Source organism: Pteropus alecto, unplaced genomic scaffold, assembly GCF_000325575.1.
Source record: "Pteropus alecto unplaced genomic scaffold, ASM32557v1 scaffold73, whole genome shotgun sequence".
NCBI classification, from domain to species: Eukaryota; Metazoa; Chordata; class Mammalia; order Chiroptera; family Pteropodidae; genus Pteropus; species Pteropus alecto.
Window position 1 is genome coordinate 5,734,725 of NW_006436284.1, and position 17,127 is coordinate 5,751,851.

The 17,127-nt window shown below is 35.5% G+C and overlaps 1 protein-coding gene and 1 pseudogene across 2 annotated transcripts in view; both read right to left on the bottom strand.

The window, feature by feature from the left end:
- The window catches only part of SLC38A9 (solute carrier family 38 member 9), a 60,000-nt gene extending 45,086 nt beyond the window's left edge, over positions 1–14,914 (bottom strand). Inside the window, exons 1-2 of one of the 2 annotated variants that reach the window (XM_006912467.3) lie at positions 14,825–14,914; positions 10,411–10,557 (exon numbers count right to left, since the gene is read on the bottom strand). In XM_006912467.3, coding sequence (XP_006912529.1) covers positions 10,411–10,523 — 113 coding nt within the window. In that variant the 5' untranslated portion in view covers positions 10,524–10,557; positions 14,825–14,914. The other variant, XM_015589825.2, reaches the window with a different exon arrangement.
- A 1,685-nt stretch (positions 14,915–16,599) lies between these two features.
- LOC112480236 lies at positions 16,600–16,718 on the bottom strand (annotated as a pseudogene).
- Between the last annotated feature and the right edge of the window lie 409 nt (positions 16,719–17,127).

A 17,127-nucleotide genomic window follows, 5' to 3' on the forward strand; every position in this document is an offset into this window, starting at 1 on the left:
TTAAGAGCATTTACCTGTAGGGAGGAAGGGGGATGTGTTTGGTGAAGAACATATGGGGGAACTTCTGGGGTGTTGCTATTTCTAGACCTTAGTGTTAGTTGGATGGGTGTTGCCTTTATAATTATTTAAAAATTGTATATATGTATTATGTACTCTTCTGTACATATGTCATGTGATAAACTTTAAAAACATATCTTAAATTAACATATTCTTTCAATTTAGTAATGAGATCAAGAGGAACCAAAAAATCTTTTGTACTATACAAAAATTTGCTCATTGTCTTGTGGCAAAACAAAACAAAACAAAACAAAACATAAAGATTTGTCAAACTTAAATATAAGTTACCTACTTTTTTTGCATAGAAAGACAACTATTTCAAATTTGTTGACCTTTCTGTGATGACATGTGGCTGTCAATGCTACACAGGAACACAGCAGGTATTAAAAAGCCCCTACATTCTTAATCTATCTCCCTTCAAGGTAAAGATATTTTAACAATGACTGAGAAAATAATTCATTTTTTAAAAACTTACATTATACAGAAAATATTCTGATAATGGATGTTTAGAAATGTTTCCACTGTTACATGCATTTATTGCTGAAAATGATGTATAGCTGCTAATAAAAACTTATCTGAAATCTTATATACATGGATTAAAAGTTTTCTAACATTTAAAAATTTCCAAAAAAAAAAAAAAGAGAATATAAATAATGGTCTTTGAACCTATTATAAAACATAAAAAAAAGTCAAGGTAACAATTGTAATAATGAAGCAAATGACGATATTTATTCCACGTAATACAGGTATTAACATAAGTATTTTCTCTAAAAAATGTTTAGAGTATAAAAGTTTAAAAAATCAGTGAAATTAAACATTAACATATTTCAAATATGAAAATTTATAAATACTATAAAGAATCAAATACATTTACAAAAACATAAATATTAAAAAGTTATAATTCTAATGTAAATTATTAAATATGACTGTAGCTAATGCTTTATTCCCCTTTGCATCCTTCTTCCCAGGGTGCCTTACAAACTGACTCCTCTGAAATTATTGGTCCAAAAAATACTTCAGGATCTTCTTGAAATATTCAACGTCCATCCAGTGGAGCTTTCCAACCAGCTAGGCAGCTCTTCCTCTTTGGCCAGACGCTACCAGATTGTAGCAGTTTTAATTTCTCTCCCAGTTAACCTGAGAAGGATAATTCTATTAATTCCTCCCCTTGCCCCAGTGGAGAGATTAGCCACCTTCTAAAGGTGCTCTCTAAATCAATGCTTTTTTTTCTTTTTACCTTTTTCTGGTGTGTGTGTGTGTGTGTGTGTGTGTGTGTGTGTGTGTGTGTGTGTGTAATTGCTGGAACTGAGTGGTAAAGTAGATCCAGGAGGATATCAGAAATGAAGGAGAGAAGAGGTAGGGCATAAACTGGAGAGAACCAAGAAACATGAACAAAGCTATTGGTTGTTTCTAAACTAACAGTATTAAAACAAACAAAAACATTAGTATTTTGGACTTTCAAAATAGCATGGGATACTAGAATATACAAACAAGCACTGTAATCACTAAATGTAAGAATTCAGTGATATCAGGGAGGATGAAAATTTACTAGGCAAATTTCAAAAAAACTTGACATAATTGTTGAATGAGACTGAAATGAACTTCAAATCAGTTTGAATTACTGTATGGCAGAGTATACAATTTTCAAAATAAATAAAGTATATTCAATCGTTATTGATAATATAAAGTGAAAGCAAAAGTTTTAATGTACTGTTAATAAAATTTAAAGTTAATTTGATCAAGATTGATTATTACATCTTATAATTTTAAAAATTCAATTTTCATGTTTATAATGTAAATAATATAAGTACAGAAGTACACGTATATAATTTGCAAATGCATTCACACACACATACTTAGTCCCAATTTTTTTAGATTGTTGTTATTTCTTAACTGAAGAGTGGTATGATGAAAAAAATAACTTAATAAACACCTGGTTTAAGATTATGGGTTCCTTACTTTGGAATGCTAAGCTGTTACTAAGTAGCAAGTAAACATCTTCATTAACATACGGACAAAGAACTTGATTGAATATTAACTCTCAGGCCCATATATCTTAATTAAATACAGATTTTTACCAAGAATGAACTTCAAATTTTTTAAAAATGTAATTCATGCTTTCAAATTTTGGTTTTAAAAAAAATATCTAAAAATTGTTTTAATTCTACTGTTCTGGAAACAAATAATCTCTTTTTTTATGGTCATTTATAAAATGGTAACAGAAATGCGACGGGTTTTGTTTTGTTTTGTTTTCACTATCAGCATAGAATGAAATAAAAGAATTATATAAACATCAGGAATGTTTCAATCAAGTTAAGATACTAGGAGGACCTGCAAGTAAATATCAACATAACAGTTCTTCAGTTTTTCCCTAGATTGATATAAAATAGTAACACTACCACCACCACCAGACAACTATCTTCTATCTAGGAAAAGCAGTTCCAAATAGTGAGTGACAGTCAACAAAGAAAGATTAGAAATGTGGGAAAATTCCAAAGAGGGTACAGTTATCCAAGCAGCTTTTCTTTTTATCTACTTTATGAGAATGCCAAAATAAATCACAAATTGCCTCAATTAACTTAAGTGCAATATATTAAGCGTATTAACTTAATATTTTGAAATAAAGAGCTTGTCTTAATTATAAATAAAGGATAGGGTTCAGCTTGCAATGTCATGCCAATTATCACTCTCCTTCTTACACAAATCTATCAAAAGAATTTCTGGAAAAAAAATAAAATTTCCAGTTTCGTAACCGAACCATTCCCCATTTTAAAAAACAGCAGGAAAGAAGAAAAATGCCACGCCAGTATTTTAACTAAAATTTCCTTTTCTTAAAAACTGGAAAAGTGGTAAAAAAGGTAAAGAATTCAGGAAGTATATATATTAAGATAAATCTTTTTTTAAATATATACATGTGATTCTTCAAATGCATATTAAAATTGTTTTCTTTTTAATTCAGTTATCTAGAAATTGAAAACACAAAAAACAAAACTCATCTACGCTTTAAACAGATCACCAAAGAAAAAGAGCCTCTTTTTTATTATTCTCCCATAACTTAAGAAAGGTATACTATACATCAAGCCTTAGAAATCTTCATCATGGCTCTCAGTAAAGGCAGATGAGCTAAAAGAACTGCGTTGCTACTGGAAAGACACTAGCAACAAATAGTCTACACAAAGTGGTCTTTCAGGTGATGAAGGCTGTATTTTCAACCCAGATGGCAAATTTTGTAGTAGCTTGATCAGAATCCAATGTTAGTTGTATGGCAAGGTACTCATCAGATCAACCCAAGAATAACAGAATAGATTGATAAAGGCAAGGGTCTAGTATGAAGCCTGCCCTGCCAACTGAGTCCCATCAACTAACTTTATTTAACTAACAACTAACATTTATTATTGTCATCGATTGATTTCTTACCTTTGGTTACTGTGATTTTTAGTTCCGGAATTTCCATTTGGTTCTTTTTTATTCAACAAACATTTTCCATGAATTTGGTTCTTTTTTATATTTCTAGGCAGTGCCAAAATTCTCAACCTTATTTCAATTTCTCTGAACATATTAAAGATAGTGCTTTAAAAGCCTATTTCTGATAATTCCATTATTTGGATCATCTGTCAGTCTTTATTGTGTATTGAGTCTCTTTCTGATCATGTTGTCTTGTCTCCTCTTATGCCTAATTATTTTTGATTAAGTACCTGACATTTGACATTGTACTTATGGAATTCCAATATATAGAAAAAAGTATAAATAATTTGAAGTCTAGAATAATATTATTTTCATTAGAAAGGATTTACATTTGCTTTTGGGAGCCAATTTGAGACACTTGGCAATCCTAGAGTACCTTCATCCAGTTTTGGGGATTGACATGAGTTAAAAGTTGATCTACAGTCCCTGCAAGAAGGCCATTCTATTTCAAGTTTACTCATGTTTCTAGGCTTATAGAGCTTAGGGTTTCCAACCCGAAGTTTGTATGAGGCCTACTCTTAGTGAGCTCTGAATTCCAATTTTTCTCCCTCTAGCCTTGTAAAGCCTTCAAAAGCTCTGCTCAGTTTATCAGCCTCTCGGCTAATGAACCAGAATTGGCAGATACTCTTGAGAACATGCTGGACTCTCCTTTCTAGGTTTCCTTCTTCTTTTTGATCTAGATATCATTATTATTCATTGTCTTCTTAGTTCTCCCATGTCTCTGAAAGGGTTCAGAATAGGCCTCCCCAAGATGTGGTACTTTGGCATGTGGATTATTTTGAGCTAAAGGCCATCGAGACCCTGTGGGCTCAAGATAAACTTCTTCCTCTCGCCTCCCAACCCACCCTTATCCCCCTTAGCTACCTAGAAGAATTTAATTAGAGAACTTGCCCATAATAGGTTAAAACCAGAGATAACTTTTTATGGCAGAGCAAACATCTAATTACTAAACATCTGCTCTTCTTATCATCCTGTGAATGGCCTCTCTCTCCTCTGAAGCCCCAAGGCATGCTACTTCCTCCTTAGCTCAGAATGCTACGATATACTTCATTTTATCTTTCTGTCTCTGAACCTCTCATGTTTCTGGGCTCTCTGACTCTCTTATATATGTGGCTATTTTCTCTTATTAATCTGTCTCATGTAGATCGAATTATTAGACCAGCCAGAAGAACCTAGAATGGTAAAGTTTCTTCCTCCCCCCACATTCAACTCTTTTTATCCTTACCTCCCAACAAAACACACTTTAACTTGGTCCTAGTGAGCACCAGACAAACTCAACCAGGCTCTCTCTGGCTTCAGGCTTCTCCAAATAATAATAAGGGAGAAAGGGAGGGAAGAAAATAAAGCACAACTAATTAATAGGCAAAATAGAAAAAAAAAAAAAACCACAGCAAAATCAGAACACATGGAGCTAGGTAAAGAAATGGAAACAACTCAGGTGAGCAGATATGGGTGTAAGAGGACAGTTAAGCAACCAAAGACATCTGGAAAGTAAGGAAGAAGGAAAATATATATATGAACCTATGAATTAGAGGAAATAAAAATAAGATCTTATTCTAACAAAGTCCATATCTATATTTAAAGCATCTCTAATTCCATGGCCAGGATTGTTCTCTTTAAGCATTTAGCAAAAAGAGTACACTGGGGAAAAAACAAAGTGGAAAGTGGAGAGAAGAGAGGTGAGAAAAGTGGACCAAAGGAGATAAAAGAGGAGAGGAAAAGAGTGTAGAAGGAAAAGGAAAGAGGAGAGGGAAGGGTACAGACGTAGTAACACAATCAGCAAGTTGGCCATCAGCTCCACAGCACTAAAACCACTCAAGGCCTTTATCCCACCTACTTAACAAGGATAGAAAGTTCCTCAAAAATGCAATTTATGTAGCTCTAAAAACCAACTCTCCTGAAAAAACTACTTTGGTATCTTTTGCTGTAGATCTGTATAATACCTAACTACGAAATTACAAAGCTTCAGTAATCACTTCCAATCACTGATATTGGACCAGGATCTACCCTTATCATAGTAATAGATAAACTCCTCACTTTGCTTTGTTATTCCCTCTCTCTCCTAGAACTACAAGTACCAAAAAGAGTCAATTCAGGCTGCTATTTGGTGGCAGTATTATTGACAAATAAAAGTGAAAGAGACCATTTTACAGATGCACTGACCAGCAGCCATTCTAAAAACCAAGGGTCATAGCGTATGTAGTGTGTGTGAAGGGCACCAGGAACGCTGCCTATCTTAAATATCTAACTCTACCCCAGTGGCTTATCAGAGCACTTAAAATGTTATCAATTAGAAAAATCTAACTTTTAGGTTAGACTTTTCTATTTCTAGGATTCTCCACATTAAAATGTAAATAGCCATGGAAAAGTAACAGACTAGGTCTCTGATACATCATTATTTGCCATTATGACACTAAACAGACAACAAAGCCCCACAAGAATAGGACAGAAAGAATAGGAGTGGTGAATAAGGGGCAAAAGAAAAGTATGGTTTATAAAGCATTGCAGCAGTAATTCCTGAGTGAATTCTTGTCCTGGGGGAAGTTGGGTATACACAGAGGAGCATGAAAGCCCCAGCCTCTGGGAAAAATGGAAGAAAAACAGAGAAAACTGAAAAAAGGAAGCTCAAAAACAAATAAAGCACTTCACAACTGGCTGGGAGGTCAACTCCCAAAGGGAATAATAATCCCAGAGCAGCAGCATAGTGTGAAGCAATCCTGAATACCACCTCTATCTTTAGTTACCACAAAGTCTGAGAAAAGCAGGAAAACAATCTCTAAAACCACCGATTACCAATTGAATATATCAAATACAGCACAGAAGATTTCTAAACCTTCTGTTCCTTCACCCACATTCCTCACTTCACCCCAAAGCAAGTGAAAAACTGATGGGAGAGGGGAGGAAAGGCATGCAGAGGGGAAAGTAGGCTTGTGTAGTTTGTAAAAGTTCCCTAAATGATCTACTTGTTTATGACATTATACTTCCTCTACAGTGACAAGCTCCTGCCTCCACCTAAGTCTACTTAGAATCCAGTTCCACCAATATGATAAGCGGATCCTGCACACTCTCTTTCAGTTCAAAGTTCTTAAATTCTTACATTTGAACTGACATGTGGTTTTGATTGCCACCTAGTGGAAGATATAGAATTAACCACAAGCTAAACTGAAGGTAAGATACTTAAAAAGTATCAAATACTGTTCTCTGTATTCTGTTAAAATAAAATAAAATAAAATAAAAAATTAACTGGCCACAAATGGAGTCACTTCTCCTAAGTCTCACTCAGCAAATGAAGACTTAACACTCATAACTGAAGTTTCAGCCTCCCCAAGGAAAGTAACCTTTAACCAGTCAATCTAGAAGTATCTGATCAACACTGGTGAGGTAATCTGCCTGACAAGACTCCTGCTTTCCACTAAAGAAAGGTGACCTTGCTTGCCTGAAATAATTCACTCTTTGATAATAACTTCATCTTGCCCCCTTCTGCCTATAAAAACCTTCCATTTCACAAAGCTCCTCACAGCTCCTTTCTATATGCTAGATGGGATGCTGCCTGATTCATGAATCGTTGAATAAAGCCAATTAGATCTTCAAATTTACTTAGCTGGATTTTTTTTTTTTTTAACAACTCTGACGGCTGAAGACAGTTTCCCAAAGTGTGGTTATAGGTAAGATGATTTTAGTTAGCACATGGATGAATGCTATTTTAACTGCTTGGTATTTACTGCAATGCAGAAAAAAGTATAAACGATAATTTAAATACACCATTTCATAAGTATGTGAAGATGAGGCTAAAATAACCCTAATTTTAAAAAGTTAAATAAAAAACACATTAAATCATAATATATAGGTGATAATGAGATATCATCAAAGTCATATGGTGACTCTGAAGTGGCTGAAGTTTTGGAAATAGTTGTCTAAGATGGTTCATTTATAGAAGATAAATTCCCCTCAGTGTGTCTGAGTTTTATTTACATATATAAAGTGAAGTAACTCATATTTTAATAGAAATTACAATATTTTAAGGTACTCCCACTTTTTTCCTCATCAAACACTTTGTTTTCAACCTATATTATTTCACAGGCAAATGTAACATTCAGTACTGCTCAGTCCATATAAATATTTGCCTTCTTTAAAATATGCTTACCTAGGTAGTTATTCCATGATTGTAAATAGTTGATTCCCTTTCATTTTGACAAGTTTCATTATAGAAAATATATTCCCATTTAATTTACACGGTTAAACAAGTTCTCAGAGAACTGTTTGAACTCCTGCCAACTTATTGCAATGGAATGTACTGTAATGACCTATGTTCTATTGTCACAATGGTCAATTATTTACCATAAAATATAGAGGTTTCAAAAAAAATACTGAGCATTCAATCAGTATTCATTAGTTCTTGTATTCACTGATGTTGAAATATATAAGTGAATATTATGAGATTCATTATCTTCTCTGATGGCCATTTTAAATGACGAATTTAAATTTCTCTTATGATAAATTTCACATTGCCACCTCTAGCTCCAAGAAAGACTAAAAAATTAAGTACAGTCATGTGCTGCATAACAACGTTTTGGTCAGGGAGGGACTGCATATACAATGGCAGTCCCAAAAGATTATAATGGAGCTGAATAATTTTTATCATCCAGTGACATCATAGCACAACACATTATAATTGCCTACTATATTCAGCACAGTAACATTGTAGCATAGGAGCAATAGGCTATGCCACACAGCTTAGGTGTGCAGTAGGCTACACCATCTAGGTTTGCGTAAATGCACTCTATGATGTTCGCACAATGAAATCACCTAAGAACACATTTCTAAGAAGGCATCCCTGCTGTTAAGTGACCCATGACTGTATCTGGAAAACAGAAACAGTATTATCAAGACTAGTTTAAACCAATTGTCCTTCATCTCCTGGATTGGAACCTACTGTGACCCTTAACAAAATTAGGAACAAAATTAGGATTCTGCAGGCAAGGAATAGATGAGGTTATTGAATATTTGTTGGATATTTACCTAACAGTATCCACCACACCTCCCACCTCAAGCACTCAGTTCCTCTCTAAGGAGGCAACTACCCTTACAGTTTCCTATTTATCTCCCCAGAGTCATTGAGACATATTGTGTGTGTGTGTGTGATTATATATAATTTACTGATTTATTTTTACCCAAATGGTGGTATACTATACTATATACTATGTTCTGCACTTCGCTTTTTTCACTTAATAAAATAAGTTGAAGACCTGTTTCATTTCAATATGTAATAAAGCCACTTCCTTCTTTTTAATGGGCAAAAAATATTCCATTGTATTAATATGCCATAATTTATTTATCCAGTCCTGTAAGAAAAGATATTCTGGTTGTTTTCAATCTTTTGCTCTTATAAAAAATACTGCACTAAACAACCTCGTACATATATTATTTGACACTGCGAATTAATGCTTAGAAGTGAAATTTCTGGGCCATATAAACTTTGGAATTGGATACTGGCATTTTTTAGGGGAGGTGGGGTCACATTAAATTTGTGGATTGAAATTTAAAGAGCAGGACATTTTATTTTAGAGTCTAACCCTTGAGAGCAAATTATGCCTTTTTCTTTACACGTCATATTTTACTAATTCTAGTACGCACATTTACATTTCTAAAGTATAGATACATCACATAATCCAGGACATCTTTTAATCAGTGTCAACCAGTAATTATTTTTGGTGGCATGACAGATAATTGTCATCTCTAGTCATTTCTGTCATCACAATAGTCAAGGACTATTTGAAGAAGAAATTTGAGCCATGGTGCTGTTAGAAAACCTTCTGTGACACCTTCTGGTAAGATCAGTAAAGTGCAAGCATCAAAACTAAAAGTGTCAGTGATTTGGAAGAAAATTCTTTCAAGAAATGCTACATTATCAATGCTCTTAATGGTACAAAGGACAATTTTGTATTGGGGGAAAAACACTGATTTTGATGACTTCAAGTCAAAAAGTGATTCAGAAGAATTGGATTCCAAATGTAAAGAATCAGATTAGGACTATCTTAACTGATATACTTTGTTTATATTTTCATTTTTATAGTTGCATAAAGGATATATATATATGATACAATGCCAAATAAGCTAACGAGCTCTTTCATTAATTAAACAACAACAACAACAACAACAAACTCCTAAGAGAATATTGTATCAGAGGTATTGGCAGCAGTTTTTCTTTGTGTATATTAAAAAAACAAATAGTGCAACTTATAATCAGTATCTCAGATTTGAAGAAATACTCTAAATCTTATTTTAGGTCCCTCAGTAGTATTTCAGTTTCTCTCATATGGATTTTGCATTCTTAAGGATATTCCTATACATTTTATCTTTTCTTTCATTACATTTTCTCATCAGAATGTTATTTATTTTTCCCTATTTTGTAAACAGCCACCTTACTGAACTCTCGCAGTATTTATAACAATTTTCACTGGATTCTCTTGGGTTTTCCAGGTATGCAATGAAATAAATTTTAAACTCAAATCTTAAACTATCTGTTGGAATTTAAGCTCAGTGATGGTAAGGATTGTACATTACTTTCACTTTCTATCCCCAGCACCTAGCATATGAACTGTCACAAAGCAGGTAATCAAAATATAGTTGTTAAATGAATTATATAAATGCATCTTACTTCATAAAACTTATACCTCCCCCACCCCGAGATGTTGAGTTTAATCGAAAAAGTCAAATATAAATGAGGAAATAGTGTTCATATTTATTTCCCCTCACTACAAACATACAGACCCTGTATAAAACTGGATATTTTATAACCAAAGCTATATATGTTTGGTTATAATTAGTTTTATTTTAATAATTAAAAAACCTTAATTATGAGATAAGCGTTTTATTTTAAACATTTACCTTTTGGATCTTAGATCTGATGAATCAAACTGGATATTCATAGGTCCGGGATTTATTTCATGATCTACTTCAGGGATGAGAAGATGCCTAGAATCATTATCCATATTTGCCATTTTTCTCAGATTCTAAGCACTGAAGTAGTCAGTCCTATACAAATCAGAAAGGATAAATTTAAAGTTTAATTAAATAATTATTTTACCAGTAATAAATAATACATTTGCATGCATAACTAATTAGAAAAATATGGGAATATGTCTTACTGTGATATATGCCTAAAACATTTATTAGAAACTTGCTAAGTAAAATTGGAGTTACTGCTTATTTTTGCTTAATAAAAAATAATCAATTTCTAGTAATAAAACAGATTAGGCTGTTTGGACTCATTTTTCTGCAGAAAACTAAAAATACTGTTTAAAATATAAAAATCATCTTTTGAAAAGCTTCAAAAATAGTGAGAAATATCAGGCCATTTGCAGGTAAAATTAAGGAACCTAGAGAGGTAAATAGCTCATGGAAGTTGTTTCTGCTCTGAGGGTATTTGATGTACCAGGAGAAATTGGGCTAAGGTTTTCAAGCTTTTATGAAGTATTAGGGAAATAGAAGACAAAACCAGATTCACTCAAAATAAAGAATGATTATAATAAGAAATCATCTCCTCCCCTATTTCCCATAATATGCCTGGGACTACATAGAGCTTTATCATCAGATTAGGGGTTACAAGAAGTAAAAGTGCCTCATTACCTCACAAGGGCACTACGAACAAGTTTTCTTGACACTAGCCATAGCGTGTGTGTGTATGTGTGTCTGTGTGCCTGTGTACATATGCGGTGGAGGAAATGGTTCATATTACAAACTGCACCTCATGTGGATTTGCAAGGTGGTCAAAAAACACTTAAAGCTGTGAATATAATTTAAGGTTAACTTGCTTAAGGTTAAATGTAAATCTTTTATGTGAGGATACACCTTCATCCTAGGCCTCAAAGAAGACTTGCTGACAATCTTTCAAGGATAATAAATAGTACACAGTCAAAATTAACCTAGCATGTAAAGAAATAAAGTAATAAGAACCAGAAGAAATAACAGCAGAAATAGATCCACAAGGACTTTGACTATAGTGATTATCAGAAAATTATAAAACAATAATGCTTCATATGTTTAAATAAATAAAGGAAAAGGGGGATATTTCCAAAATGTCCAGAATGTTTGAAAAGGACCAGAGTTAATTTTTAGGCCAAAATTTAAAAAAATAAATAAATAAAATATCCAAAAATTTAAATTCAATGAACGTGTTTAAAAGTTAAAGATAAAATTAATGAACTAGGAGATTAAATCAGAAGAAACTATCTAGAATGTGGCAGAGGGAAGGAAAAGACAGAAAATGTGAAAAAGAGGTAAGAGACATGGGAGACAGAACAAGATCTAAAATGCATGTAGTTGGAGAATCAGAAAGAGATGAGATGGCAAAGGTCATCTGAAGAGATAACGGCTGAGAAATTTCTAGAATTCATAAAAGAACAATCTACAGATTAAAGAAGTTTAATGAATCCAAGCAGAATTAAATAATTTGTTATTGGGTTGAGAAAAAAAGAATTAAAATTCTAGACCAAAGGGGAAAAAAAGTCAAGGGAAGGTCTTGGAATTAAAGTGGTTGAAGTTCCTTGTATCGTCCAGATCAACATTATACTTTGATATGACACATGTTCTAATTTTAAAGGTAACTACTAACATAATAAGAGTACGGCGTATAATTTAAAATCTAGTAGAGAGGGAATAGAGAATGATAAAAATTAATTGACCTAAAAAAAGGCACAAAAAGAAAAAAATAAAACAAAGGTAGGATATAAAATATAAAGCATAAAATAGATAAGATCCTCTCATTCTTTCTTAAACCCATGCTCATCAGACTATCTTCCTCATCACTACACAAAAACTGCTCTTGTTAGATGACCTCCAGATGGGTAAAACCAAGGGTCCTTTCTCAAGCTTTAACTTACTTGCCCCATTAGAAATATTTGCCACAAGGTTATCATTCTCCTTAATAAACAAGATTCACTAGGGCTCCAGGTTTTCTCTGTACTTCTCTGGCCCCTCCTCCTCTGTCTCCTTCACTGTTTGCTCCCTGTCTCTCAGACTTCTTAAAATTGCAGAGTTCCAAAGTTCAGTCTTGGTCCTCTTCTTTATTTACCATATTTACTGATATGGAGAAAGTTTAAGTGGTCTGGATAAAAGATCAAACGAGTCACAACATTCCCTTAAGCCAAAGCCTAATCCAGAACAAGGCCTTAATTCTCTTCAATTCTGAGAGCAGTAAGGAAGCCGCAGAACAAAAGTTTGAAGGCAGCAGAGGTTAGTTCATAAAGTTTAAGGAAAGAAGCCATTTCCATAACGTAAAAGTGCAAGGTGAAGCAGTAAGTGTTTATATAGAAGCTGCAGCAAGTTATCCAAAAGATCTAGCTAAGTAATGAAGGTGGCTACACTAAACGATAGATTTTCAATGTAGACAAAACAGCCTCCTATAGGAAGATGTCATCTAGGACATAACTAGAGAGGAGAAAGCAATGCTTGGCTTCAGAGCTTCAAAGGACAGGCTGATTCTCTTGTTAGGGGCCAATGCAGATGGTGACTTTAAGTTGAAGCCCGTGCTCATTCACCATTCTGAAAATCCAAAGGGCCTTAAGAATTATGCTAAATCTACTCTGTGCTCTATAAATGAAATAACAAAGCCTGGATAATAGCATATATGTTTACAATAAGAATATTTTAAACCCACTGTTGAGACCTACTGCTCAGGAAAAAAGGTTCTTTTCAAAATATTGCTGCTCATTGACAATACACCTGGTCACTCAAGAGCTCTGATGGAGATGTATAACAAGATTAATGTTGTTTTCCTGCCTGCTAACACAACATCCATTCTGCAGCCCACAGATCAAGGATTGATTTTGACTTCCAAATCTCATTATTTAACAAATACATTTCATAAGGCTATAGCTGCCATGGATAATGATTTCTTGAATGCGTCTGGACAAAGTAATTTGAAAACCTTCTGGAAAGGATTCACCATTGCCATTAAGAACATAAGTGATTCACGAGGTCAAAATATCAACATTAACAGGAGTTTCTAAGAAGTTAATTCAATCCTCATGGATGACTTTAACGGGTTCAATTCTTCTGTGGAGGAAGAACTGCAGATGTGGTGGAAGTAGCAAAAGGACTAGAGTTAGAAGTGGAGACTGAAGATGTGACTGAATTGCTGCAATCTCATGATAAAACATTAACAGATGAGGAGTTGCTTCTTATGGATGAACAAAGAAAGTGGTTTCTTGTGATGGAATGTACTCCTGGTGAAGATGTTATGAAGACCATTGAAATGACAACAAACGATTTAGAATATTTAGAATATATAAACTTAGTTGATAAAGCTGTGGCAAGATATGAGAAGTTTGATTCCAATTTTGAAAGTTCTACAGTGGGTAAAATGCTATAAAACAGTATCACATGCTACCGAGAAATCGTTCGTGAAATGAAGGGTCAATCAATGTGATAAACTTCATTGTTGTTTAAGAAATTGTCACTTCAACCTTCAGCAACCACCACTCTGATAAGTTGGCAGCCATCGACATTGAGACAAAAAGACTCAGATGATGGTTAGCATTCTTTGGCAATAAGGTATTTTAAATTAAGGTATGTACATTGTTTGTTTTAGACATAATGCTATTGCACATTTAATGGACTACCTTATAGTGTAACAAATACGCAATGGGAAACCAAAAAATTTGTGAGACTTGCTTTACTGCAATGGTCTTAAATTGTATCTCTAAGGTATCTCTAAGGTATACCTGTATTCTAAGAGAGCTAAGATGTCAAGCCACTTACCTATCAAGGCCCTCACTCTCACAACTGAGTTGGGCAAAAACGGGGAGGAGTGATCTGTCTTGGCCCTCAACCCATTTGTGGTCCTAGCTCAATGCACAAAGGGGTTTCCTCCGGATAGAGAAAGACGCTCCGATTCCGGCAAATGACTTCCTCCCTCCTTCTTTCATTCAGGTGCTCATCCAAGGTAACCCTGCCTTTTTCTTGAGGATCCAGCAGACACCCACTCCCACAGTCCCTCGAATTCTCTCAGCCCCCAAGGGAGTCCCTGGTTTCTCGCACCCAGCTCTATGAGGAGCGATCTCCGGGGGACCTCAGCTTTGGCCTCACCGCTCCCCCAAGAGGACACTGTTCTGACGGGTTTCTTCAAAGAACTTCCCGAATGACAGCCGGCTCCATCGCAAGCTCAGCTCCTTCGCCACTTCCCCTTTGATCCCCTCCACTTGATCTGGAGTGGCCAGTCGCGAGACCAGGGAACGTGCTCTCCCTGAGAGGCCAAGACCTCAGTCTTCGAGAACTCGCCAAGAAGGTGGAAACCCCTTACCAAATCCTCTGAACTTGATGCAGCCAGGCTTCAAGTCTCCACAGCAGGAAGAGGCAACGGCCTAGACCGCGGGGGCCGGCGGGGATTGGAGTTCTGAGAGCACTAAGCCAGCCACTGCTGTCAAACCTCCCGCCGCTGCAGACTACAACGCCCAGAGGTCTTTGAGGCAGACAACACGCCTCTCGCCGCAGAGCCCAGCCCTACGCCTTTAAGAAGAGGGTCAGCCCAGGTGAGCAAGTCACTTCCAAGCCGTCGCCTGGTTTCGGGCCAGGGGCCTTGCCTGAGGCTCTAAGACGTCTAGAAGGAGGGACCCTGTTGCCTGTAAGCCTTGCAGCCCTGGAGGCCATATGAGAAAAGACTGATGTGGAATCTTCATCTAGGGTTGATCTCCCATTATCTGCCTCTCCTCTCAGGCTTTCCTGGCTGGTGTTCTGTACTCGCGTCACGCGCTTGAACCCTGTGGACACCAAGGGACGCTGGTTTGAAAAAAATTGTCGGGTTGGCACTCTTCCTCCCTTGTCTAGACACTTAGTTCCCCCCCCCCCCCCCTCTTTCAAATGTGTTGACAATCTGTAGGCTAAAAGAGGGGCTTTCGGGGAGAATTTAACACTCTCTTCCCATCCCTAGCCATTTCTCCCAAAGCCATCCCAAATAAACATACAGTCTAAGTAAAATTAGTGTGCTTGTTATTAAAAAAAGGCAACTCAAGGTAAGTCCTCTGATATGCGTATGGCAACACCTAAGCCTGTTTTACATAGGAAGCCAGTGGATTTTTTTTTTTTTTTAAACAAAGCAAATTCAGTAGAAACCACATTTTGAATTTTGATCTTTCCCCAGACTAGTGATGTGTGATACGATACTCTCGTGATATGTGGCACAATACTCTTATGATACTGGACAGAATATTTTCCTTCTTTCTTTGCATTTCAGGCTGAGAAAATAACTTTAAGCAAGGCTGAGAAGCACAAAGATAAATGGTATGGAGTGATATCAGCGAAAATGGCAGAATAGGGAACTTGAAAACTATCCCTTTGTAAAAGCAACAAATAAGCTGGCGAAACTGCCAGAATCAACTTTTTTTTTTTTTCCTTTGGAACTCTAGAATCAAATAAAAAACTTAGAACAACCAGGGGACACTTAAGAAAAGACTGATGAATTTTGGTAAGAGAGGTCTGTGATCACCTTTTACTCTCCAGCTTGGAAGTAGCCTTGAAGACAAAAGCCTAGGAAGGAAGAGGCTGAGGAAGCAAATACTTGGGAGAATAAGTATTTTGAAAAGCTCTCTCTTTTTCTGGGGAATCTAGAAGGCTACATGCATGCCCAGGTCTGAACACATGCTCAGAAAACACCTGAGAAGACCCTAAGCTTTCACATCTGGCTGACCTTCAGGCTCTGTGCAAACAGGAAGTGAAGGCCAAGGCAGAGTTATATACTGGCTAGGTGTTGAAGGAATACCACAAAACGGCTGATTGGCAAAGACTGGGAGAATTATTTTTGCATTTTGACTATTTTTCATTTTTTATTTTTTGTGTATAGGCATTAAATAAAGACATCTCTGTTAAATCACTAGCTGACCACAAAGCTAATGGAACACAGACTTCAGTGGCCACACAACAAAATATACAGACTTTATAGAATTAGTGGACTGACAGTTAAGAACCTTGATCATATTCAAACTTGGTTTATTAAATCAAGCTTTTATAGGTGGTGTTTTATATTTCCCATCGTATCAGGAAGCACATGAGGTCTTTCCCTTTTTTTTTTTTTTTTTTTAATGCTTACGGCACCTAGTATTCCTAGGTTGTCTCCCATCCAAGTACTAACCAGGCTCAACTCTGCTTAGCTTCCGAGATCAGATGAGATCCGGCACATTCAGGGTGGCATGGCCGTAGACAAGGCCTTTCATTTTTGATATTAAACTGTTCAGTGGCCTCAAATATCGTCTCTTACAAAATTCCTCTTCAACTTTTCACTAGCCGTTGATGATAAACAGCCATTGATCATCTAGATCAGAGGTTCATGTCACCCCTAGTGTCTGAGTAATTTTTTTCTCAGTGTCCTTAGTTTCTATTTACTAAGTAATTAGATCCAAACAAATTAATGTGTTTTTGTCCTAACATCTAAGTAGCCACTTAAAAATATATACACAAATTGAAAAAAAAATATTTTATTTGATTCTTAACCACAAATGTTTACTAATGGGTTGTGTACACCTATTGGTCACTGCATAATTTCTCAAACCTTTGAATCGGATGGGATGCCACTATCCTCATTTCTTGTTCCACATTGGATTTTGTACAGCA